We start from the raw sequence: 26,975 nt of genomic DNA, 5'->3' as shown, positions 1-26,975 counted from the left end.
TGTGTGTGTGTGTGTGTACCTTCTTAAGAGCTGGGAATAGCTGGTATTTTATGTGAGTTAGGTCTTGGAGGAGTTTTATACCTCAAAGAGTCTCAGTTGTATGTCTGTCTAAAGAAAAAGTTTAATTGGGTGCTCACTCGATGTGCTTTCAAGCTGGGAGATTCAATAAAGCTTCCTGTACTTTCTCTGCCAAGTGGCTCCCTGCCATTAACAGTCATCAGCAAGGAGCCATGTTCAGCCAGTTATTTACAGTACTGCTTGGGGTATATTTTATCAGCCGACATTGTGCTAACATTGAGAATGTTAGCATTCGGCAGATTACTAAGTCAAATTAACGGCAGTTATATGCAATCCCAATTTTATTGTTGTGTCCCAAATAAAGGACACATAAAGCTGCAGTTGACAATGAAGACATCACCTAAAACCTACACCTGACTGTGTGTTTATAATGAAACCACAAATATGGACTTAGAGAATTAATGGAAAACTGGCATGTTCCCTGTAGTGGTTTGAATAGTTTCGGCCCCCATAGACTCATATATTTGAATATGCTTGTCCCAGAGAGTGGCACTATTAGGATGTGTGGTCTGAAAAAGCTCAAATTACCCAAGATGCAATCTACAGACCACAGGAAGCTCAAGAAGAAGGATGACCAAAATGCAGATGCTTCCACTCCTTCTTAAAAGGGGGGAGAAATATTCATAGGAGGGGATATGGAAACAAAGTTTAGAGAAGTGACTCAAGGAATGGCCATTCAAGCCTGGCACACATGTGGGCCATATATATACAGCCACCAAAACTAGATAAGATTGATGAAGCTAAAAAAATGCATGAGGAAAGGGACTGGATATAGATCTCTCCTGAGAGACACATCCAGAGCATGTCCAATACAGAGGCCAATGCTAGCAGCAAACCACTGAACTGAGAACAGGACCCCCTTCAGGGGAGAGGAATCAGAGGAAGTAGTAAAAGAGTTGAAGGAGCTTGCAACCCCATAAGAACAACAATGCCAACCAACCAGAGCTTCCAGGGATTAAACCACTACCGAAAGACTATATATGGACTGACCCAGGGCTCCAACTGCATATGTAGCAGAGAATAGCCTTGTTGGGGCACCAGTGGAAGGGGAAGCCCTTGGTCATGCCAAGGTTGGACCCTCAGTGCAGGGGGATATGGGGGAGAGCAATAAGGAGAATACTCGTATGGGGAGGGGTGGAGGGAAGGGGGTCTTATGGACAGGAAACTGGGAAGGAGAATAACTTTTGAAATGTAAGTAAAGAAATATATAATAAAAACTTCCTTCCTTAAATAGGAGAAACCATAAAAAAAGGGAGGTATGTCCTTGCTGGAGTAGGTATAGTCTTGTTCGAGGAAGTGTGTCATTGTGGAGTGGACTTTGAGACCCTCCTACTAGCTGCCTGGATGTCAGTCTGCCCTGGCTGCAGTCAGATCAAGACACAGAACTCTTAGCTCCTTCTCCAACTCTGTGTCTACCTGCACGATGCCATGCTTCCTGCAATGATTTTAATGGACTGAACCTCTGAAACAGTAAGCTAGTTAAAATTAACGGTTATCCCATATAAGAGTTGTTTTGGTCATAGTGTCTCTTCACAGTAATAAAACCCCTAACTAAGACAGTTCCCTATCGGAGTTCCAATTGTATAATGTGATAGATTATCTGCAAATATCATTCTTATTAATTTGGTCACTGTTACAAAACACTATAAAGTAGGTAGTTCAATATAGCAGAAATTGGGCTTGAGAGATGAGGGCTCAGAGTTGATTACCACGTATTGCTTTTCTACAGGATCTGTGTTCAGTTCATAGCAACCAACTGTGGCTCCCAATTACTTGTAACTACAAGCTCTAGAGAATCCAATGTCCTCTTCTGGTTTCCGTGGGCACCTTCCTATATTTATACATGAATAAAAATAATAGGTAATAGCTAAGGGTGTGTGTGAGTCCCGGTGCTAGTTCTAGGCACACATAGCTATGTCTGGCTTTTTACTGGGGGCCAGGAATTTCAATTCTGGTCTTCATGCTGGCAGAGCAAGCACTCTTATTGAATGAGCCATCTTCCCAACCCTTTGAATATTTTTCTTGGTGTTTTCCCCCTTTTCTTTCAACTTTTTCCTTTGTAAATTTGCTACAACGTGACTATACACACATATATGTATTTGTTTATTTGCAAATATGGGAGTATTTCACTATTTGAAAGTGTCTCCACTAAATTACCTAACGAAAATCATATAAATAGTAACAGGATTTGACATGACATATAGACTGTTACTTGCTTTTCACTGTAATTCTCAAAGTTACATAAACATAAAAGGCATGGAACAATGCTAACAGAAAGCAGTTAAGTGCAAATTCCTAGTATGATGATGTGGGACCATTCCCCTTCCAGTAGTCTCTGCACTAAACTAATCCCATCTCCTCTGAGCTCTCTGCACATAGTCTTCATCAGGTAATAGCTGTTAGTGTACAGGCTTCCTATGCAATGACCTTCACCTTAGTGGGCTCAAACGAATAAAGGGTAAAGCACCCCATCCAGTATGCTTACATCTTTGCAATTGAATAGGAATTTTCATTTTTGCTTATGCATTCCACTTAAGGGGAGCCAGCAGTGTTTGCATGCACTGGCGTATGAATAGGAAAGGAAAATAAACAATCGTGGAAACAGACAGATTAATGAAAATGAAAGGAGCAGGAAGGATTCATGAGGAAGAGGGACCCCAAGGATAAATCTGAAAAGCCCTCTGTTGATATATTTTGTAAAAATAAAAAATAAAAAAAAATCCTCAGCTACAGCAACTACACAACATTTTCTGGGGCACATGGAGCACGCACACCAGGAAGGAGGCAGCTTGGGAGGAGTCGGTTTTAAAAAGTACATGGAAAGGAATCCTGAATCCGCTCTGGACTGAGTGGAAATTCTGAACTGCCTTCACAGCATTTCTTAGTACAGTATATGCTGTGCAAACATTTGTGAAACTGCTTCAAAACCTTCGGGTCTCATAAGGGTCATGATGAGCAAATGATCTTTGCCAAAATGCTTTATCTCCTGGGTTCCCCCTATATTTCTGTTCATGATGCTGAAAGGTTTGTGGGCAGCATATCAGTCATTGGTGGCTATTTGCCAGAAAGAACTGTTGAGTCCCCCCAGGAATAGGCCTGCATCTAACCCCATGGCAGCAGTTAGCTCGTCTTTGCCATCTCCCAGGAATCCTCTGCACCTCTGTCTGTCTGTGGTCTCCTGGTTTGCTAAAGGCAGCACTTTGGGCAGTGATTCGTAAATCAACTCAAGGTAAGTAACTTTCAACAAGGTAGCATTAAATGTTATTTTACCTCAACTCCACATTTAATTTCCACTGTGGATTTTTCTGACTTTGGGAAATAACCCAAAAAAATTTTTTTCTTAGCAACTTTGGGGAGGGTACACACAGGAAAGGGCCCTCTAATGTCCACAATATTATATCTCCTTGTGGGACACAGGGGCTCATTATGTAGCCCAGGTACACCTTGAACTTCCCATCCTCTTCCTTTTGCCTCTCCAGTGCTAGCATTGAGGTATTCTGCACTGTGCCTGGCCTGGAAAAAAATAAAAACAAAACAAAACAAAAAAACTTTAAAGACCTACTAATAATTGACAATCTATTTGGTGAGCTGTACACAATACAGATGTAGAATGGAAAGTAAATTTTCAGAATACAAAATGTCAAACTTTACATGGAAACATGCATTCTACCTGTATAAGACCCAGATCTTGGGTTTTGTCTTTGTTTACACTTTTTCATCCCATATAGGACTATAAATTTGATGGGGAAAATAAAGGATTTCTAATCTGGCCATATGCTGTAAAATTGTGGTTTTGCAGTGGTTTGAAGACACTGCCATGATTAAGCTGAGGCTACAGTAACCACAGAGCTAAAATCATGCCCCAGTTTTGTTCCCCTTACCTCTGAAAGCTGTATGTACACTGTCCTGGACTTAGCAACCAGAGCTCATCACAGCCTTATCACAGAAGCTGCCCTGCTGCTGCTTCCAATTTGAATACCCTTATCTTGTTCTGCTGCATCCTGCCAAAAAAAGAAGGAAGAATTTCTGGGAAGCCAACTTCTTGTGGATCCTGTTGTCTTTGGAGGAGACCAGACAAAAATCATCCTGGGAAGGGTACTTGGCTTCTGCTGAGAGAATATTCTTCATCTATATTGTTAAAGGAATGAATGGCTATATGGAGGGCCCTTTTTAGCCTCCAAATATACAGTTGAACTTTTTCTATTATTGTTCATCTGATTTTATTATTGTTCTTTCTTCCGTGCCCCATTCCTGCTTTTCAAAAATACAGAAATATCATTGTTAGGACATTCTTTCTCAGGTATTGAACTACCTTCATAGCTAATCTCTTGTCCAGAATAGGGTAAACTACTGGGTAAACATATTTTATTATCCATTAAGTGGTGTTTATCCAAATTCTTGTTTAGGCATCACAATTACCTGTCTAGATATGTCCTATAAATTCAACTCCTGTTTAATTATTAAATTTATGTATCTAAAATTTAATTTTGGGTCATTTGTTGGAGCTGGAGAAACAGGAGGTCAGTGGCTAGAGGTGCTTGTTATAGAAGTGTGAGGAATTTGGATCCTCAGAACCCACATTGGAAGCTAGCTGTGAGAGCTTGCACCTATAGTCCCAGCACTAAGAGGGAAAGACAGGAGAATTTTAGGGTTCATTGGACAGAAATCCAGTTCAATTGTTGAGCCCAAGGTTCATGGAGAGAACCTATCTCAAAAATAAGGCAGAGAGTGGAAGAAGAAGACATCCAAAGGGCCTCCACATGTGCATACATAGAAACAAACGCCAGCACATGCATGCACACACATGCACATACATTCATATACCCCCCAACACAATATAAGGCATCTCAGTGTTCAGTTTATGTACCCGAATATACATTACAGACTTTCACTGAGGGAAAAATATCAAACACAAGATTGATAAGACCAAAAGCAAATGTTCCCTCGTTTGTGAAATTACTCTGGAGACATTGAAGACCTCTTGTTTTTAGGTACTTTCTTTTCCGTTCTCATTAAAAGCTGAGGACTTTAGAGTACCTATTTTAAAGATTTTTTTAATCCCAGAAAAGAAAATAGTGAGGAGGAATATCCATATGTATAAAATGGACTGCTTATTCCTGCCATCAATACAAGCTAAGGCTTAGCAATAATCACCGAGGTCTATAAGCAAGCATTCCAGCCAGAGAGGCAGAGCATCCAGTATGAAGGGTGGGAGACTGCAGGGATCTCCAGGGCACAGATGTCTGTGTGTCAGGAGGACCTGTGTGTCTGGGGAAGCATTTACTAGTACCCTTTCACTTGAGAACATTACTGCCTTTCTTTGCTCTTTTGCCCGAATTCTTGCAGTCTGGTTTTGCTTAAGCCTAATATTTAAACAAAATGTTTATCCTGGAAAGGCTTTTCTGATGTGAAGCCAGTTGTGTCTGCAACCATGATCTTTTTGCAATTTATGTATCCTTCCCAGACTCATAGCTCTTCCCCATATGTTTCCCCTTCAAAGGTTGTGCACCAGAAGGATAGGAGAAAAAACTAACCCCACTGACAGTGTGGCACCCGCCCACCCCCTGGACACTTATCTCCTGAAAGGGGCTCAGAGGCTTCTCATAATTAAAACATTTGGCATCTGAGACTAGACACATGGCAGAAAAATTCTACTGTGAGATATGTATTCTGTGCTTTATTTACAGTGACCGTGAACCTACACTTAATACAATTGTTCCTGCAATAGCTTTCATTTTCCTTCCTGCTCCTATTCCCTCTTTCCAGCCTCTCTTCTTCCTACTTCTAATAAGAGCCAGATTCAGCCTATCTGACTCCTGAATGTGAGCAAAGCTACAGTTGTTTCTCTCTGTTATCATTTGGAAATGGAATCTTACTGTATTATACAGGTTTGTCTCAAAATCCTAGGCCCAGGTGATGCTCCGGTCTTACCTCCCAAGTAAATGAGACCATTACTCAGTAGCTCTCTTCCAGAGACTGCCTAGGAATGGGGCAGTTGGCCTCCTATCTCAAAATGTTCTTCCTCAGTACCCCACATGAATAGGTAATCCTCCTAGAAGTCATAGATTACTAAACAAAAACTCCAGGGATGGATGTGATATAGCCCCCCTTTGAGTTGTTCAGGGAGTTTAGGAGTCCAGGTAGCCTCCAGAACACCCAGGCTTTTGCCATCACTCCTGGTGGCCTTCCAGAACTACATGGTGAGACTCGACTGCTGACAGTACTACGTTGGTTGAAGAGTGTAGAGAATCCAAGCTAGATTGGAACTGGGAGCTTCTTCCTTCCTTTCATAGTACTATTATTCATCTGAATGTGAGGCTTGGAGAATGCCAGCAAACAGTGTTCCTCCATGGTTTCTGCTTCCATCTCTTACCTTGAGTTTCTGCCTCTGCTTCCCATTGTGGAGGACTGTCCATTGTAAGCTGAAATGAACTCTTCCTAGTCTAAGATGTTCTTGGTCATGGTGTTTATCTCAGCAATGGAGGGTAAAGTGGGGCAACCATGGGTAGTGGAAGGGTCCAGAACCATTTCTGAAGAACTCTTGCCAATTAATGATTGCTGGGAGAAGGTTTATCCTTTGCATCAGTGATGTATCTACCTGTGCTGGAGCTCACGCTCCACCCTCCAACTCATGTGCATTCAATTCCAGCTCAGGCTCAGTCAAGCAACCCTGATAAACTCAGTGGACCAAAAAAGGGGGACACAGAAGATGTCTGCAATTGGTAGCGACTTGCAAATAAAAAAAATCATTTTCTCTGAGAGTCTTACTGGGGAAACAACCCACTCTTAAGGATAAGCCTTATTATGATCAGCAGTAGAACCCAATGGCGTCATTGGAGGTTCCTTGCTCATAAAGTTAAATCAGAGTCATTTCAAAAACCATACAGGTCCTTTGAATATCAGATTCTTGAGTGTGTAAATGTATGTGTCTTTGTATCTATATGTGTTTCTTGTGCTATTTCTTTGACTGTGTGTGTGTGTGTGTGTGTGTTCTGTGATATTATGATCTGTTTGTTATTTGATCTATCTTATTTTTTAATTATTATTAGATACCTATTTTCTAAGGAGAGATAAAAAAAAAGGCATGACTCTGGATGGGAAGGGAGGTTGGAAAGAATTGGAAGTACTATGGGAATGGAAGACCATAATCGGAATATACTTTTTTTTCAATGCAATCGAATTAGAGTCTCTTTATTACAAACTCGGGCTTGGGCTCTCCTCCAGCCCAATCCTAACACAGCATGATGGGAAGGTGGAGCAGCCTCAAACCCTCAGCAGGACAAGGTATTATAGGAAATGGGAGTAAGTGAGGGGTGTCCACTCCCGCAAGTATCTAATAGAATAATTATAAGCCGACAGGTGGGCGCTCAAAACCAAGACCATATACAGTCACAAATGGGCTGAAAGCACATCTGAAACAATCAGACTAATCTTTGATTGAGTGTTTCTAGGAAGTAGCTAGGGAGTAAATCTGGGGTATGGGTCAAGGACAATCCAAGGAGTCCTTCCTGGTACTTGGTGTAACTTGGGTTCAGCTGCAGGTCAAGTTCTCAGGCTTTTTTTTTTCTTCTTTACTTTTTTTCATCTTTATTAAATTGGGTATTTCTTTTTTACATTTCAATTGTTATTCCCCTTCCCAGTTTCCTGGGCAACGTCCCCCTAAGCACTCCCATTCCCCTTCTCTATGGGCGTTTCCATCCCCGTCCTCCCCCCATTGCCGCCCTCCCCCCAACAATCACGTTCCCTGGGGGTTCAGTCTTGGCAGGACCAAGGGCTTCCCCTTCCACTGGTGCTCCTACTAGGCTATTCATTGCTACCTATGAGGTTGGAGCCCAGGGTCAGTCCATGTACAGTCTTTGGGTAGTGACTTAGTCCCTGGAAGCTCTGGTTGGGTGGCATTGTTGTTCATATCGGGTCTCAAGCCCCTTCAAGCTCTTTCAGTTCTTTCTAAGATTCCTTCAACGGGGGTCCCATTATCAGTTCAGTGGTTTAATGATGGCATTTGCCTATGTATTTGCTGTATTCTGGCTGTGTCTCTCAGGAGAAATCTACATCTGGTTCCTGTCGGCCTGCACTTCTTTGCTTCATCCATCTTATCTAGTTTGGTGGCTGTATATGTATGGGCCACATGTGGGGCAGGCTCCGAATATGTGCCTATGTTCTAAACTTTGCCTCCCTATTCTCTCCCAAGGGTATTCTTGTACAAAGGGGTAAAGAAGGAGTGACACATTCACATTTTGGTCATCCTACTTGAGTCTAGGGTAATTCGAGCATTTGGGCTAATATCCACTTATCAATGAGTGCATACCATGTGTGTTTTTCTGTGATTGGGTTACCTCACTCAGAATGATATTTTCCAGTTCCCTCCACTTGCCTATGAATTTCACAAAGTCATAAAGTTTCTGATAGCTGAGTAATATTCCATTGTGTAGATGTACCACATTTGCTGTATCCATTCCTCTGCTGAAGGGCATCTGGGTTCTTTCTAGCTTCTGGCTATTAGAAATAAGGCTGCTATGAACATAGTGGAGTACGGGTCTTTGTTTTATGTTGGGGCATCTTTTGTGTATATGCTCAAGAGAGGTATAGCTGGGTCCTCAGGTAGTTCAATGTCCAAGTTTTTGAGGCACCTCCAGACTGATTTCCAGAATGGTTTACCAGTCTGCAATCCCACCAACAATGGAGGAGTGTTCCTCTTTCTCCACATCTTGGCTAGCATTTGCTGTCACCTGAGTTTTTGATCTTAGCCATTCTGACTGGTGTGAGGTGAAATCTCAGGGTTGTGTTGATTTGCATTTCCCTTATGAATAAAGATGTTGAACATTTCTTTAGGTGTTTATCAGTCATTCGGCATTCCTCAGCTGTGAATTCTCTGTTTAGCTCTGAACCCCATTTTTAAAAGGGTTATTTGTCTCCCTGCAGGCTAAATTCTTGAGTTCTTTGTATGTTTTGGATATAAGCCCTCTATCAGTTGTAGGGTTGGTAACGATCTTTTCCCAATCTGTTGGTTGCCATTTTGTCCTAACAACAGTGTCCTTTGCCTTACAGAAGCTTGGCAGTTTTATGAGATCCCATTAGTCCATTCTTGATCTTAGAGCATAAGGCATTGGTGTTTTGTTCAGGAAATTTTCTCCAGTGCCCATGTGTTCAAGATTCTTCCCCACTTTTTCTTCTATTAGTTTGAGTGTATCTGGATTGATGTGGAGGTCCTTGATCCACTTGGACTTAAGCTTTGTACAGGGTGATAAGAATGGATCGATCTGCATTTTTCTACATGCTGACCTCCAGTTGAACCAGCACCATTTGCTGAAAATGCTATCTTTTTTTCCATTGGATGGTTTTGGCTCCTTTGTAAAAAAAACAAATAACCAAGGTATGTGGGTTCATTTCTGGGTCTTCAATACTATTCCACTGGTCTAAATGTCTGTCTCTGTACCAATACCATGCAGTTTTTATCACTATTGCTCTGTAATACTGCTTTAGTTCAGGGATAGTGATTCCCCGAGAAGTCCTTTTATTGTTGAGTATAGTTTTAACTATCCTGGGTTGTTTGTTATTCCAGATGAATTTGCAAATTGTTCTGTCTAACTCTATGAAAAATTGGGTTGGAATTTTGATGGGGATTGCATTGAATCTGTAGATCGCTTTTGGTAAAATGGCCATTTTTGCTGTATTAATCCTGCCAATCCATGAGCATGGGAGATCTTTCAATCTTCTGAGATCTTCATCAAATTCTTTCTTCAGAGGCTTGAAGTTCTTATAATACAGATCTTTCACTTGCTTGGTTGTACCTTCATTTTCATTAAATTCGAAGAAATCTTTAATTTCTTTCTTAATTCTTCCTTGACCAGGTTATCATTGAGTAGAGCATTGTTCAATTTCCATGTATATGTGGGTGTTTTTCCCTTATTGCTGTTGAAGACCAGCTTTAGCCCATAGTGGTCTGATAGGACGCATGGGATTATTTCTATCTTTCTGTAGCTGTGGAGGCCTGTTTTATGACTGATTTTATGGTAAATTTTGGAGAGAGTACCATAAGGTGGTGAGAAGAAGGTATATCCTTTTGTTTTAGAATAGAATGTGCTATAAATATTTGTTAAGTACATTTAGTTCATGACTTCTCTTAGTCTGTCTGTCTTTGCTTAATTTCTGTTTCCATGATCTGTCCATTGATGAGAGTGGGGTGTTGAAATCTCCTACTACTATTGTGTGAGGTGCAATGTGTGCTTTGAGCTTTAGTAAGGTTTCTTTTATGTATGTAGGTGTCCTTGTATTTGGAGCATATTTAGGATTCAGAGTTCATCTTAGTGGATTTTTCCTTTGATGAAGATGAAGAGTCCTTCCTTATCTTTTTTGATGATTTTTGGTTGAAAATCAATTTTATTCAATATTAAAATTGCTACTCCATCTTGCTTCTTCAGACCATTTGCTTGGAACATTGTTTTCCAGCCTTTCACTCTGAGGTAGTGCGTGTCTTTGTCTCTGAGGTGTGTTTCCTATAGGCAGCAAAGTGCAGGGTCCTCATTGCGGATCCAGTTTGTTAATCTATGTCTTTTGATTGGGGAATTGAGTCCATTCATGTTGAGAGATATTAAGGATTAGTGATTGTTGCTTCCTGTTATATTCGTATTTGGATGTGAGGTTATGTTTGTGTGCTTTTCTTCTCTTTCTTTTGTTGCCAAGATGATTAGTTTCTTGCTTTTTCTAGGGTGTAGCTTGCCTCCTTATGTTGGGCTTTACCATTTATTATCCTTTGTAGTGCTGGATTTGTAGAAAGATATTGTGTAAATTTGGTTTTGTCATGGAATATCTTGGTTTCTCCATCTATGTTAATTGAGAGTTTTGCAGGATACAGTAACCTGGGCTGGCATTTGTGTTCTCTTAGGTTCTGTATGTCATCTGTCTAGGATCTTCTGGCTTTCATGGTCTCTGGTGAGAAGTCTGGTGTGATTCTGATAGGTCTGCCTTTATATGTTACTTGACCTTTTTCCCTTACTGCTTTTAATATTCTTTCTTTGTTTTGTGCATTTGGTGTTTTGACTATTATGTGACAGGAGGAGTTTCTTTTCTTGTCCAATCTATTTGGATTCCTGTAGGCTTCTTGTATGTTTATGGGCATCTCTTTCTTCAGGTTAGGGAAGTTTTCTTCTATGATTTTGTTGAAGATATTTATTGATCCTTTGAGTTGGGAGTCTTCACTCTCTTCTATACCTATTATCCTTAGGTTTGATCTTCTCATTGAGTCCTGGATTTCCTGTATGTTTTGGACAATTAGCTCTTTCCATTTTACATTATCTTTGACAGTTGTGTCGATGATTTCTATGGAATCTTCTGCTACTGAGATTCTCTCTTCTATCTCTTGTATTCTGTTGGTGATGCTTGTATGTACGGCTCCTTGTCTCTTCCTTTGGTTTTCTATATCCAGGGTTGTCTCCCTTGGTGTTTTCTTTATTGCTTCTATTTCCATTTTTAATTCCTTCACTTGTTGGATTTTGTTTTCCTGGAATTCTTTCAGGGATTTTTTGATTCCTTGCTGTAGGCTTCTACTTGTTTATTTATGTTTTCCTGTGTTTCCCTAAGTGTGTTCATGTCTTTCTTGAAGTCCTCCAGCATCATGATCAAATATGATTTTGAAACTAGATCTTGCTTTTCTGGTGTGTTTGGATATTCCATGTTTGTTTTGGTGGGAGAATTGGGCTCCGATGATGGCATGTAGTCTTGGTTTCTGTTGCTTGGGTTCCTGCACTTGTCTGTTGTCATCACATTGTCTCTTGTGTTACCTTGTTCTGCTATTTCTGACAGTGGCTAGACTGTTCTCTAGGCCTGTGTGTCAGGAGTGCTGTAGACAATTTTCCTGTTTTCTTTCAGCCAGTTATGGGAACAGAGTGTTCTGCTTTCTGGCGGGTAGTCTTTCCTGTCTACTTGTCTTCAGCTGTTCCTGTGGGCATGTGTCCTAAGTCCACCAGGCAGGTCACTTGGAGCAGAAAAGTTGGTCTTACCTCTAGTCCTGTGGCTGAAGTTGCTCCTGGGGGGGGGGGGGGCTGCTTTTGAGCTCTCTGTGATGGTGGTAACCAGGAAGGCCTGTGCCACCTTTTCCAGGGGACCCCGTGCACCGGGATCCCAGATGGCATTAGGTGTTTTCCTCTAGATTCAGAAATGTGGGCAGAGTGTAGTCTCTTCTGGTTTCCCAGGCGTGTCTTCCCCTCTGAAGGTTTAGCTCTCCCTCCCACGGGATTTGGGTTCAGGGAGCTGTTGATCAGGTCCCTTCAGTTCCATGCAGTGTCGGGACCACAGCGGACCTGCAGTTTGAGTGCCCAGAATATACTTGATAGGAAAAAAATCCATTTTTTTTCAATAAAAGAGAAAAGGGGAACGTTAATCCCCCTATTCTTATATGGGACGGATACTTGCTGGGAAGAAGAACTTCAGTGGGAGATGGAGGGAGGTAAGTGAGAGGGAGTGACAGGAGTGAAAAATGAATGAAAATTATAAAATGATATATGTGTAGTTGTCAAAAAATAAAAATAAACTTCAAAATGTTCTCCACTGGTGGGCCACTGTGTGGCCAGATACTGATGGAGTTTCAGCAGAAGTTCAGGGTTCATCTCAGAGGTAGTTGTGTCAGAGCACATGGAGGGGGAGGGAAGGGGAGGAGGTTGGGGAGGGGGAGACAGAGGGCGGGGAAGGGAGAGAGGGGGGGAGGGGGGAGAAAACAGGAAGCCTGTGTTTGAATTCTAGGCAATTTAATATTTTCTGTGATTTTTTTAAAAGACGGATGTATTTTTTTTTAAAAAGAACTACAACTAATCAACCTTTGCTTCATGCTTTCAGTCTATAACTACTGACCCATCTGTCTCTTCCTTTTTCTTGCTTTCATTTCTAAACATGAACTCTTTATATGCTTTAGGTTTCTTATTCCTTTTATTAAAAGTTATTTATTTATTTATGATTTGTATGTGTGTGCACACTCGCATATGTGTGATATGAGTTAATATGTACCATATGCAAGGCAGCATCAATGTAAGATGCAAGAAAAGGACCACAAGAAACAGTATATAGAATTCTGAGTTTTATTTTTTCCCATTATATCCCAATTGAAGCTTCCTTTTCTGCCTCACCTCCAAGTTCTGCCCCCATGAACCCTCCTCCATTACATCTCCTCCTGTCCTAAGAGAAGAGAAAGCCCTGGGACATCTAGTTGCAACAGGACTAAGCACCTCCTCTCCCACTAAGGCTCAACTAGGCAGTCCAGCTAGGGGAAAGGGATCCAATGAGAGGCAACAAAGGAAAATACAACCCCTACTCCTATTGTTAGGGTATCCACATGAAGACCAAGGTACAAATGTGTAGGAATTTCTAGGTCCGGCCCCTTCATGCTCCTCAGTTGGTGATTCAGTTTCAGAGTTCCCATGGACCCAGATTGGTTGACTTTGTAGCTCTTCCTGTGGTGTTCTTAAATCCTCTGTCTCACTCAATTTTTCCCCTACTCCTTCACAAGAATCCCTGTGTTCTGCTTGATGCTTGTCTATAGGTCTCTGTATCTGCTTCCATGTGCTGCTGGATGAAGCCTCTCAGGAGACAGTTATGCTAGATTCCTATCTGCAGACATAACAGAGTATCATTAAAAGTGTCTGTCACATGGGATGGGCCTCAAGTTGGGACAGTCAATTGGTGAGCCACTCCCTCAGTCTCTCCTCATCTTTATGCCTGCACATCTTATAGGAAGAAAAATTTTGGGGTTGAAGGTTTTATGGGTGGGTTGACATTCTCATCTTTCCACTGGAAGTCCTGTTTGGATGAAAAACCTAGAACAAGAATAACAGATGCAAGCATCACCAACAGAATACAGGAGTTGGAAAAGAGAATCTCTGATATAGAAGATATGATAGAAGAAATTAACACATCAAAGAAAATCTTAAATCTAAAAAATTCCTGACACAAAACACCCAGAAAATGTGGGACACTACAAAAAGACCTAACCTAAGAATAATATAAGAAGGTGAAGTGTCCCAGCTCCAAGGACCAGAAAATATTTTCAATAAAGTCTTAGAAGAAAATGTTTCCAGCCTAAGGAAAAAGATGCCTATAAACATACAAGAAGCGTACAGAATGCCAATTATATTGGACCAGTAAAGAAAATCCTCTCGTCACATAATAATCAAAACACAAAGCTTACAAAACAAAGAAAGTATATTAAAAGCTGCAAGGAGAAAAGCCAAGTAACATACAAAGGCAGACTATGAGAATTGCATCTGAATTCTCAATAGAGATATTAAAAGCTAGTAGGGCCTAGATAGATATCTTATAGCTTCTAAGACACCACAGATGTCAATCTAGACTACTATACCTAGTAAAATGTTCAATCTCCATAAGTGAAGAAAACAAGATAGTACAAGACAAACCCAAATTTAAATAGTATTTATTCATAAATCCAACCCCACAGAAAATACTTGAAGGAAAACTCCAACTCAAGGCAGTTAACTATACACAAGAAAACAGGAAATAAATAATTCCACACCAGTGAAAACACACACGCACACACACACACACACATACATAAACACACACACACACACACACACACACAACCAACATCACAATAACAGGAATAACAATCATCGCTCATTAGTAGCTCTCTACATCAATGGACTCAATTCCCCAATAAAAAAAGCATGGGATAAGAGAATGTATGCTAAAACAGGATCCATCATTCTGCTGTATACAAGTAACACACTTCACCAACAAAGATAGACATTACCTCAGAGTAAAAGGCTACAAAAAAAGTTTTCCAAGCAAATGGACCTAAAAATCAAGCTGTAATATAACACTTTGAAGGAGCTCCACATGCTGACTTCTTACTAAAGCCCTGGGCATCAGGACGCTAGACTGCCATTGTTTCTCAGTGTTAGAGAAGTAACAGCCAAGCACAATGAAATGCCTCAAGAGTCATGCAAAATTCTAATCAGAAATTTACATGAATCAAGGAAAGAGGAAATCTTGGATTGTCCTGGTGGCTCCCTCCATTTATAAGCATGTATGTTCTCCTGGAACACATTGAAATTAGTGTGCTACATTGTATTCATGCCATAAGTGCACAAAGCTTGTCCAAGGTACTAGCTGATTTGGTTTCTCCTGAGAACTTTTACTGTCTAGCAGGCAGCCACATTCCTGTCTTGTCCTCACACTGCAAAGGAATTGGAATTGGGGAAGACAGACAGATACAGAGCAGGAGAGAATGTGTCAACCAAGTCCTTTGTCCAGTTTTAGTGTTGCTTTCCCCACAGGATCCTTTCACAGGATATGTATCTGGTCTGGTAGTTTTCACTCTATTGGTCCTTGGTTCATGTATTTGAAAATATGCCTGTTAAGTTAGCTCTCAGCCATGTTGTTTCCAAATCCTGTGTGCCTCTCACCATGTGGAACTCTCTCAGAATAGACCCAGTATTCTGCCACCCTGAACTGAATATCATCAGTGGTCACACAAGACTTGTCAAATGAGTACATATGCTATTCTTGGGTTAAGAGCACTGTCCTACTGAATAAGGGAAGGAATTTTACAAAACAGGGTTCTAAAGAAGAAGTTGAGGGAAGGTAGAAGCGAAAAGCAAAAAGGGAAAAGACATGATCCAACTGAGAGTAGTAAGGAAGAGCTTAGCTTACCTCTGTGTTAGTCAGCTTAGTCTACCTTCTTGGACAGAAGACCCTAGGCTGAGTGGTTTAAACAGCAGAAGATTATTTTCTCAGAGTTCTAAAGACTCAAGTCCAACAAGATGCTAGCTGATTTAGTTCCTTGTGAGAGTTCTTACTGGCTAGCCAGAAGCCACATTCTTGCCTTGTCCTCACATTACAGAGGAATGGGAGGTGGGGAAAACAGACGGAGATAGAGAGCAGGGAAGACTATATCAACCTCCTTTATCACTTCTTCCAGGAACATGCTAAAGACCCTGATTCCAGAAACAGTCATATTGGTAACTAAGACTTTAACATATAAATGAGGAACACAATTCACTACATTCCATACTATTCCTGTCTAAAACAAACAAACTACGCACAAAAGTTTCTTTTTTTCCCCCAATAAGCTTCCTCGCCCCCAACTGTTTTGATTTAAAAAAAAAAAAGGCTCATTGGAGAGTTGGAGAGGAGATAGAGATATGTAACTAGAGATACACGTTCCAAGCAGCAGAATTTCCTTCATGTATGTTAGTTGTTATCAGCAGGACTGGGAAGCTGTCTAGCCCCAAATTATTTGGGGTATCAAAGGTACTTCTTTATTGAGAGCTTACACTTTATTTAATATGTTTTGAACTGTGAAAAAATGAACCCTAAATTTATGGTTGGTTGAAATTACCATACTTTTTAAGTAGGAAGTCAGACTATGGAATAAAGTTCCCCTACGTTCTTCCTTTTTTTTTTTTTTTTGTCTTTTTTTTTTCTTTTTTCTTTTTTTTTCAGAGCTGGGGACCGAACCCAGGGCCTTGCACTGGCAAGCGCTCTACTGCTGAGCTAAATCCCCAACCCCTCCCTAAGTTCTTCCTTAAGATGGGATTCTTCAGTTGAGTATTGTCCTAAAACATACTTGCCAAAAATCAGAATGGTTTTGTTGAAAGGCTGAGAAACTGACTCATGGTACAGTGTCTGCCATGCATGCACAAGGACCTAAATTCGTCATAATCCATATAAAAATCTAGGAGATATTAATCCTGTGAAATCAGCAGTGGGGAGAGTAGAGAGAGGCAGATTCCTGGACCCCATTGCTTGCCAGCCTAGCCAAATGGATGAGCTATGTATCCAGTGGAAGACTCTCAAAAAATTTAAGTGAAGAACAGTAGAGGGAAGACTGATGCCACCCTTGACAAATGTTTAGGAGGGACCTCTTTCTATAGAGGTAGGTGTGGTTTCCATAACCTTCCTGGATTGTTTTTCACTAAAGTTTGTGTTCATTTGGCAGCATGAGCAGAGGGGTTAAGAAGATGGAACATAACTCACTGTTGTATAAGTGCCCCTTAATATTTAGCTGTTAATTAGTTTGGTTAGGTTTAATGATCTAATTTAATAACAATATTCCTACTGAGAGTTTTATTGAGTATAAATTCTTAAATTTAATAATCGAAAACATGTCTGTGGAGTGTTAATAATAGTTTCAGAGAGTAAAATCCTGGAAGGTTATGTGTAATGGATTAATTAAATAAGAAAGCACAAAATACTTTTCAAACTGATTGTGTAATTATCTCTGCTTTGGATGAATGAATTAAATAGACCATCCCAAATGCCGTTTGTGTATATTAATTTACAAGCACCATCCAAAGCTAACGAAATTAGATCTGATGGAAACACACACAGCAAAATATCTGCTTGACAGACAAGTGCTTTGTTTTCTGTACTAATTCATTAAGTTGAATAACTTGATTTTCTTACATGATGTCAACAGTATGTTTCCTCCATATAGGGAAACTAGAGGGAACTCTTCAATCCATTTCAAAACAGCAGTAGCTTAGAACAGCAGTGGTTTTGCATAAGCATTTGGGAAATTTTTTTTTCCCAACCTGAGCATTTCCCATTCACATCTCCAGTGCCATTACCCCTCCCGGCCTCCGGGCAAACATCCCCCCAATCCCTCCCCCCCTCTATGAGCGCTACCCTCCCCATCTCCCCCCACTGCCGCCCTCCCCCCAACAATCACGTTCACTGGGGGTTCAGTCCCAGCGGGACCAAGGGCCTCCCCTTCCACTGGTGATCTCACTAGGACACTCACTGCCACCCATGAGGTCAGAGTCCAGGGTCAGTCCATGTATAGTCCTCAGGCAGTGGCTCAGTCCCTGGAAGCCCTGGCTGCTCGGCATTGTTGTCCATAAGGGGTCTCGAGCCCCTTCAAGCTCCCCCAGTTCCCTCTCTGATTCCCTCAACGGGGGTCCTATTCTCAGTTCAGTGGTCTGCCGCTGGCATTCGCCTCTGCATTTACTGTACTCTGGCAGTGTCTCTCAGGAGAGATCTACATCCGGCTCCTGTTGGCCTGCACTTCTTTGCTTCATCCATCTTGTCTAATTGAATGGCTGTATATGTATGGGCCACATGTGGGGCAGGCTCTGAATGGGTGTTCCTTCTGTGTCTGTTTTAATCTTTGCCTCTCTATTCCCTGCCAAGGGTACTCTTGTTCCCCTTTCAAAAAAGGAGTGAAGCATTCACATTTTGATCATCCGTCTTGAGTTTCATGTGTTCTATGCATCTAGGGTAATTCAAGCATTTGGGCTAATAGCCACTTATCAATGAGTGCATACCATGTGTGATTTTCTGTGATTGGGTCACCTCACTCAGGATGATATTTTCCAGTTCCAACCATTTGTCTATGAATTTCATAAAGGCATTGTTTTTGATAGCTGAGCAATATTCCATTGTGTAGATGTACCACATTTTCTGTATTGGGAAATGTTTTTAATTATTTTAATTGCATATTAGTAAAATGACACAAACTTCTTATAGTTTTTTATCAAAGTAAGCAATTCATTTAAATTAGATAAGGATTTTTTAGGCCAGCTGTGAACGTCATTTAAGTAATATATTCAAGAATAATTTTTAGCAAATTTTTGAGGTGTGGTTTATAATTCTTTATGCTAACAAACTGTCCCAGGGGAGGTCTGTCCCTCAATTTTCATGTCTACATAATAGGGCTAGAAAAATGCAAATTAGGATGTGGTAAAGCAATATGCAATTGAGTATGTAGACTTGAGTTCTCCAGAGTCCTCAAAGGCAATTGCATCTGAGGATGACTTTTGTGAGTTTTGTTTCCAGGGGTAATTATTCCAAACAGGAGTCTAGGGAGAAAATATTGAGCTCATTTTGCATTCCCTTTGGGCTACACAGGAGTGGGGATTGAGCTTTCTAAATTCTAAAAAGATTAGAAGTTGTAATTGCCAATGAATCCATTCCTACCACATTGAGAAATATGTTTATTTTATTTGAGACATCAATAATCCCAGAATAAGCCTGACACAATACTGGACCCTGCAATTTCTTAGACCTGGAGGCTGAAGCTGAGGCGGCGGGGGAGGGGGAATCATAAGTTCAAGGCCAGTGAATAAGGATAGGGAGTTAATGATACTGTCAATAAATCATTTTCCTTTACTTGTTTTTTTGGTGTTAGAAACTAAACCCAGAACCTCTCTCATATCAGACAAGTGCTCCATGAAACACTCCAGATCCCTCCCTTTTTCCTATCCTTGAGCCATCCTGACAATGTTCTCAGACTTGTTACCTCAAGATCACGAGGTGGTTCTGCCCGTACAGGTGTTCTGCATTTCCAGGTACTGTATTACAGGTATGAAGAAGAGGCTATATTACTTTCTCAGGATCCTTCAATATTTGTTTCATTGTATCTATTATTCAATGGAGCAAATGCCTCACAATTTAACAAGTGACTTTGGAAAGTTATGTCCAGGATCCAGGCAGGACCAATATTCTGAAGGAAATGAATGACCTGGGGCTCTTAGATACAATACCCACTGCTGACTTGTTGTTTGTCAAGCTTCCAAGTTTTCAGTTTTGGTTCTTCCATGGTCCTCATCTGGTAGGTTCAGCCTGATGCTGACCCTTAGCTCAAGGGGAATATAAATAATGAAAGTTCTGCTCCCTGGGCCTAAATGTCATCTTGTGTTGGCTGCCAAGCAGTCTCTGACCTCATTTCAGATACCAAGTCACCTGTGGCCTTGTTTCCTGGTCCTAAGCCCATTCCTTAGGAACCCATTCAACTCCTTGAGGACCGGTTTGCCTAGTTCTCATTTGCCTTCCTCCCCTAGGCTAATGCATGCTGGCTTGGCTTCAGAGAATCACCAGGCCCTGTGATAGATGGTCTCTGACCTCTATCCGCTCATCTTTCTCACATACCTAAATCTTATCAAAATTCTTAATTGAAATGGCATTCTTCTGTTCATCTTTCCTGTGCCTTCTTTTCCAAATAATACTGATCACACTTTTACGATGTGTTGTCTCATGTTGGTCCCTAAAGTCTATAACTTCCTTATATTACTTTCTCTTACAGTGTTCATTGATAATAGATATTGATAGATAGATATTGATTTCTACTAAAAAACAAAGTACATTTTGCATCTTCCTTCAAATGCATGCCCTCTTTCCCTTTATGTGCACTAATCACAACTGTGCACTATCAGATCAATGCTCAGACTTTTTGTTACATAAGCGAAAACCAGTTGCAGCAAACATTGCATAAGTAGAAAATAAGCCATTGGTACTGGAGGAGTCAGAAGTTCCTGTTAGGTCCTAGTCAATATATAACCTCCTCTTATTATATGTATTGATGTTTAAAGATACTATGCTTAATATGTATTACTGATTCACTGGCACTGAACTTAGCACCAACAGCACTTCAACCCATTCCTGAATGATGATCATCTAAGCAATTATCTCTGTAAGCTTAGGAAACTAGACAGGGCTTTGGCACTGTGCATGGTATGACATCAACAGCAAAACATATAAAGCCATCTGTATAAACACTTGGCACTACATAGACTGTGAAAAGGACAGTGACTTGCAGATTACCATTGTTCTAGATGGATTTCTATTGGTGTGATGAGGTGCTGCCAAAAACAGCTTGGGGAGAAAGGATTTGTTTGGCTTACAGGTTACAGTCCACTATCAAAGGAAGCCAAACTAGGAATTTGAGATAGGAACCGAGAGACAGAAATTGAATCAGAGACCATAAAGAGACATTTTTGTACCGCCTTGCTTTCCCTGGCTTGCTCAGCTACCTTTCTTATATAGCCCAGACCCACTTTCTCAGGAATACTACTGCCCACAGTAGACAGAGCCCTCCTATAACAATTAGCAATTAAGAAAATGCCTTATAGACATACCCACAGCCAATCTGATGATTCAACACTTCTTGAACTGAGAGTCCCTCTTTCCAGTTGTCTCTCGTTTGTGTAAAGTTGACAGGAACTAACCAGAACCTCCAGTGTTGATATAGATATGAGACAAAAGAAAGACTGCTATCATCTGTAACTGGTAACAGTAAAACTGACTGAGTCTTTCTACACAGTGGATTAGCAGGTGCAAGTTTTCAATCATGGTTGTTTTGATAACATTAATCCCACCCCCAGGAATTTACCAAAAGGGAATTAATCAGAAAAAAATCTTTTTTGTTTTATTTTTGTTTTAGGGTTTTTACTTTGTTTTTAAAGCCAGGGTTTCTCTGTGTAACAGCCCTGGCTGTCCTGAAACTCACTTTGTAAACCTCAATATTTTAAATTTGTATTATGTTTTGCAACTACAAGGAATTTTTTTCCTGCAACTACAAGATTTAAAAACATATATAACTGTATTTAGTACCATGACAAGATGTTTACAATTTTTGATGTGTAAAATGTGCAATCTATAAAACAGTCTTTTAGTATTATTTAATTTAGAAGGATAGATATGCAGGGATAGATACAGAGATGTATCATTAGAGAAATAAATGCCAGCACATATATAATATACACACCTAAATGTAAACCTGTGTATCTATACTTCTCAATACTTAGCTATCTACCCAGAACAATCACTGTAAGGATTCTTTCATGTTTATAGATTTATTTATTTATTTACTTATTTGCTGGGTTATTTACTTGTTTATGCTTGTATGAGGTTGTGTGCATTGTTTGTATACTGGTGCCCACAAAGGCCAGAAGAAAGCATCATATCCCCTGGAACTGGACTTTTAGGTGGTTGAGAGCTAGCATTTGGGTGCTGGGAACTATCCCAGCTCCCCTGCAGGACCAGTAAGCTCTCTTATGCACTGGGTTGTATAGGAAAGCAAGCTGAGCATGTATGTAAAGCAGAACAGTAGGCGATGTTCCCACGTTTCTTCAGTTTCTACCTCCAGCTGCCTGTCTGCCCTAAGTTCCTGCCCTACTTCCCTGATGACAGACTGTTTGTAACCCTTCCCTTCCCCTCCAGACCCACCCCTTTTGATCATGGCATTTTGTCACAGCCACGGAAAGCAAATGGGGGCCTGGGTTTTGCAGACAAAGTCACAGAGACTGAGATAAAGTGCCACATCTAGAAAGGGCAGAGATAGGAATTCAGCCTCTCTCAGAGAACAGAGAATACTTTCTGTCTGACCCAGTCACAATAGATTCACCTTCCAGCTTCCTGAACTGCTTTCATTTTCTAACTTTCACTTTGAGTCCCTAGAGAACAAGTGCATTTGGACCAAGTCTCAGTGGCTTTATAGCTGACAAGTTACCCAGTATTGCCCCATAATCCTGAGTCTCTTTACCAGCAGAAGGGAGGTAATAATAGTCTCCACACATTGATTATAGAGATTGTATAAAGTGGCAAGTACAAAGTGGGAGTTGAATAAATAATAATTATGTTGACTTATTCTGGAGTTAAAATCACTGTATACATAATTTTCAATTCTGCTTTCACTCTTAAGCAGTTTACTGCAAATGTTCATTTTGTTGTCCTCGATCTTCACACTTGTGTTTGGGGCTATATCTGGTTGCACCAACTTTACAGTTAATTACTCATCCACTGCATGAGCAACAATTAAGTTATATTACTTATTTTTTGCTGTGTGAAAGGACAGCCGTTTTAAGGAGCATATCTGAGTTAAATTTTTTAATGCCGTTGTTTTTGGTCTTGAGTTAATTGTTTGGGATTTCTGTAAATAACAATACCGCTTTTGCAGGCCAAGCTGAAGATTAATAAAGACAAACAACAGTTATAGAAGTCCTAGTGCTTTGCCAGTTACAGCATGCATTGTTAATATGGCTTAGTTCTTCCCCCTCCACACCATGGAAGTGGGGCTCACGAAGAGGGACCTTTGAGCAGACTTCACATGGCCTTGGCCCTGCTTTTTACAGTTCTTATGAATGCAAGCACACGTTCCTTTACATGAGAGTTTTCCTCATGTAGCTCTTTGCTCAAAACTACTGTAGAACATTCTCAGCAACTCTCAATTCCCTACATAAGAGTCAATTAAACCAACATGAAGTCTCAGACTTTCCTTCCTGTTTTTAAACATTCTGAATGACTATGTCTAGACTGATTTGAAACATGGCATGATTATGCTCTCACTGGTGGAACCCATGTAGAGAACAAATAGCACTAGAAAGAACTCTTTCTCCTGTCAAGTGGGGCAGTGGGCAGAGCACCAATGAAGAGTTTGAGTGGGAGCAATCTGCACTGTATTTACATAACACAATCTACCTTACAATAGAATGTGTCTTACTTGGGTAATTTAAGAAAATTCCATGGGACCCAAGTTAACATTCTATGGCCTTGATAATTGCTATTCCTAGTTCAAAATCAGATTTTCACGTGCATAAAAAGCCTTAAACTCACAAGCTTTTTCCTAAAGCTGAAAGGAAACACAACAGCCTAGAGCTGGATCCTAAGATGCAAATTGTAGGAAAGATTTGTCTGTAATTAACTTAGAAAGTACTGTTTGCGTTTAACTTCACCAAAATTCTTCAGGATGAGCAAGAGAAGGAGCGAGGCTTTTAACACACACACACACACACACACACACACACACTCACACACAAACACACACACTCACACACAAACACACACACTCACACACAAACACACACACACACTCACACACAAACACACACACACACACAAAGTAGTAATTTTGAAGATGAACCTGTGAGCTTTTAATTCATACTTCACTTTGGAGTAATTAGACCTTGAATTATCTAGCCTTTGAGATGTAATTATTTACAAAAGACATGGAGTCTGGAGAGCATCTTGATTTTCTGGGAGAAAAGCTGCTTTACATCCATCATCATAACACAATGTTCAGAAGCAGAGTTGTGTGACTAGAGTCTTACAAATAATGTTGTCTTAACATCAACAAAGAGCCTCGTCGTACAAAAGCCACAGCATCTTTTATGAGTCTCGCCTTTATCCACCTATCACTTTGCCTACTAGATATTGAATACTTTCTATCTTTACTACATTTGAGAAGTGAAAAGCATTTAAATTTCCCAACCACCAGATAATTCATTAGATTGCATTTAAATATCATAATGGTATTTATTGTATAATTAACTCACCTGTAAATGCTTGGATGGTTGTGCACTGATCGTCTCATGGCAGAGTATGAATTGCAAGCCACTGGAAACTCTGAAAGGACAAGAACCAGAGTCACTGCCACCGATCCCCTTTACAGAGGCATCTGAGTTTCCTCTTGGTAAGATTGGCTGCCAAAGCTAATCTCCTGGGATGGTTTTGTCTACTATTGCTCATTGGATACCAGGATTCAGACTCCCATCATAGAAGTGGCATTTAGCAGCATTTTAAAGTGATGTATACTATGCAAAGTTTGATTGCCAGGAAGTGGGGCGGGGCAGAGGTCAGTGAGATGGCTGAATCAGAAGTTAATGGAGCTGTCTTTGATCCCCTAGACTCATATGGTGGAAAGAGAGGATAGCTTCTAGAAGCTGGCCTCGGATTGCCACACATGCATGTGTCACACACACACACACACACACACACACACACACACACACACACACACACACACACAGGAAATCAAAATGAAATTTTTTTGTTATAAGGGTAGCTTGGTGAACAAGTCTCAGCTCTGTCCCTGTCCCATCCCTAGAGGCAAATCCCAATGTCTTCCTGTGCACCACCATTGCCTAATGCTCCTGCTGCAGCTCTCTCTTTTATTTCCTTTTTATTTTTTTTTGTGTTGATGAGTAGTATCCAAATTATGTATCCAAATTAGATACTTAAGTATAGGAAGTTAAATTCTTTTAGGTTCACCAGACATCACTGGAAAGATCGGAAAAGTAATATAAAGCATGCCATTAAAATTCCAATAAAAAATTCCAATAGCCTGGTTGTTATGACTGCCACCATTTTCAATACCAATTCTGGTTCTAGATTATTGATATTTATTGAATTGTCTTGCTTTCATTTTAATGTATTAGAGTTTGCTGTTGTGGATGTGATTGATCCAGATCCCACATTCATGCACAAATCCTAGATCATTTTACTAAGAGTTCCTCAGAAAATAGGAAGATCATAATATGCTCCTGAAGCCATCAAACACCCCAGACTCTTTATATCCCAAGGTCAAGTACACAATTATTTCTAGAGGTTTTGGATATTTCACATGAGTTTATGATAGGGCTTGAATTATTACCTTTCTTGTATTTGTTGTTGTTGATGTTAACATACTTGTACGTGATGTAAATGTGGACACTCACAGACCACAGCATACCTGTGGAGGTCACAGGAAAACTTCCTGGAATTGGCTCTTCTGTTCCACCTTCACATAGGCTGTGTAGATCTAAGTCAGGTCCTCAGTCTTAGATGGGAAGTGCTTCACCAAGTAAGACATATTTTTTTCCTCCATCTTTATTAACTTGAGTATTTCTTGCTTCCATTTCAATTGTTATTCCCTTTCCCAAGACCTGTGCCTGGTGGACTCAGGATACATGCCCACAGGAATACCTGAAGACCAGTAGACAGGAACGACTACATGCCTGAGAGCAGAACACTCTGTTCCCATAACTGGCTGAAAGAGAACAGGAAAACAGGTCTACAGCACTCCTGACACACAGGCCTATAGGACGGTCTAACCACTGTCAGAAATAGCAGAACAAGATAACACCAGAGACAACGTGATGACAAGAGGCAAGTGCAGGAACCCAAGCAACAGAAACCAAGACTACATGGATATATCGGAGCCCAATTCCCCCACCAAAGCAAACAATGAATATCCAAACACCCCAGAAAAGCAAGATCTAGATTTAAAATCACATTTGATCATGATGATGGAGGACTTCAAGAAAGACATAAAGAACTCCCTTAGAGAAACGCAGGAAAACATAAATAAACAAGTAGAAGCCTATAGAGAGGAATCACAAAAATCCCTGAAAGAATTCCAGTAAAACACAATCAAACAGAATAACAATATTGTTATTCCCTTTCCCGGTTTCCTGGCCAACATCCCCCTAACCTCTCCCCCTTCTCTTCTATATGGGTGTTCCTCACCCCATCGTCCCCCCATTGCCATCCTCCCCACCCAACAATCACATTCACTGGGGGTTCAGTCTTGGCAGGACCAAGGGCTTCCCATTCCGCTGGTGCTCTTACTAGGCTATTCATTGCTACCTATGAGGTTTGAGCCTAGGGTCAATCCATATACAGTCTTTGGGTAGTGTCTTAGTCCCTGGAAGCTCTGGTTGGAGGGCATTGCTGTTCATATGGGGTCTCAAGCCCCTTCAAGCTCTTTAAATCCTTTCTCTGATGCCTGCAACAGGGATCCCATTCTCAGTTCAGTGGTTTGCTGCTGGAATTCGCCTATGTATTTGCCTTAGTCTGACTGTGTCTCTCAGGAGAGCTCTATATCTGGTTCCTGTCAGCCTGCACTTCTTTGCTTCATCCATCTTATCTAGTTCGGTGGCTGTATATGTGTGGGCCACATGTGGGGCAAGCTCTGAATGGGTGTTCCTTCAGCCTCTGTTCTAACCTTTGCCTCCATATTCCCTGCCAAGGGTATTCTTGTTCCCCTTTTAAAGAAGGAGTGAAGGACTCACATTTTGGTCACCCTTCTTGATTTTCATGTGTTCTCTATATCTAGGGTAATTCGAGCATTTGGGCTAATATCTATATATCAATGAGTGCATACCATGTGTGTTTTACTGTGATTGGGATACTTCACTCAGGATAATATTTTCCAGATCCATCCATTTGCCTATGAATTTCATAAAGTCATTGTTTTGATAGCTGAGTAGTATTCCATTGTGTAGATGTATCACAGTTTCTGTATCCATTCCTCTGTTGAAGAACATCTGGGTTCTTCCCAGCTTCTGCCTATTATAAGTAAGGTTGCTATAAACATAGTGGAGCATGTGTCTCTGTTATATGTTGGGGCATAT

At 40.7% G+C, this 26,975-nt stretch overlaps 2 protein-coding genes across 7 annotated transcripts in view; one reads left to right on the top strand and one right to left on the bottom strand.

The window, feature by feature from the left end:
- Nucleotides 1–26,975, top strand: part of Mcc (MCC regulator of WNT signaling pathway) — a 472,630-nt gene that overhangs the window by 31,840 nt on the left and 413,815 nt on the right. The gene's annotated exons all lie outside the window — the stretch shown is intronic.
- LOC147999768 (uncharacterized) overlaps nucleotides 1–26,975 on the bottom strand; it is a 173,773-nt gene that overhangs the window by 11,916 nt on the left and 134,882 nt on the right. Inside the window, exons 2-3 of one of the 3 annotated variants that reach the window (XM_087593679.1) lie at nucleotides 24,138–24,207; nucleotides 13,137–13,883 (exon numbers count right to left, since the gene is read on the bottom strand). In XM_087593679.1, the coding sequence (XP_087449805.1) occupies nucleotides 13,827–13,883; nucleotides 24,138–24,207 (127 nt within the window). In that variant the 3' untranslated portion in view covers nucleotides 13,137–13,826. Of the gene's footprint in view, nucleotides 1–13,136; nucleotides 13,884–24,137; nucleotides 24,208–26,975 lie in introns of those variants that run through there. The other 2 variants (XR_015642942.1, XM_087593680.1) reach the window with 2 other exon arrangements.

Source organism: Rattus norvegicus, chromosome 18 (genome assembly GCF_021556685.1).
Source record: "Rattus norvegicus strain SHRSP/BbbUtx chromosome 18, alternate assembly SHRSP_T2T, whole genome shotgun sequence".
NCBI lineage: Eukaryota > Metazoa > Chordata > Mammalia > Rodentia > Muridae > Rattus > Rattus norvegicus.
Note: the sequence above shows the minus strand (reverse complement) of the source record. Positions and strands in the feature narration are given on the sequence as shown.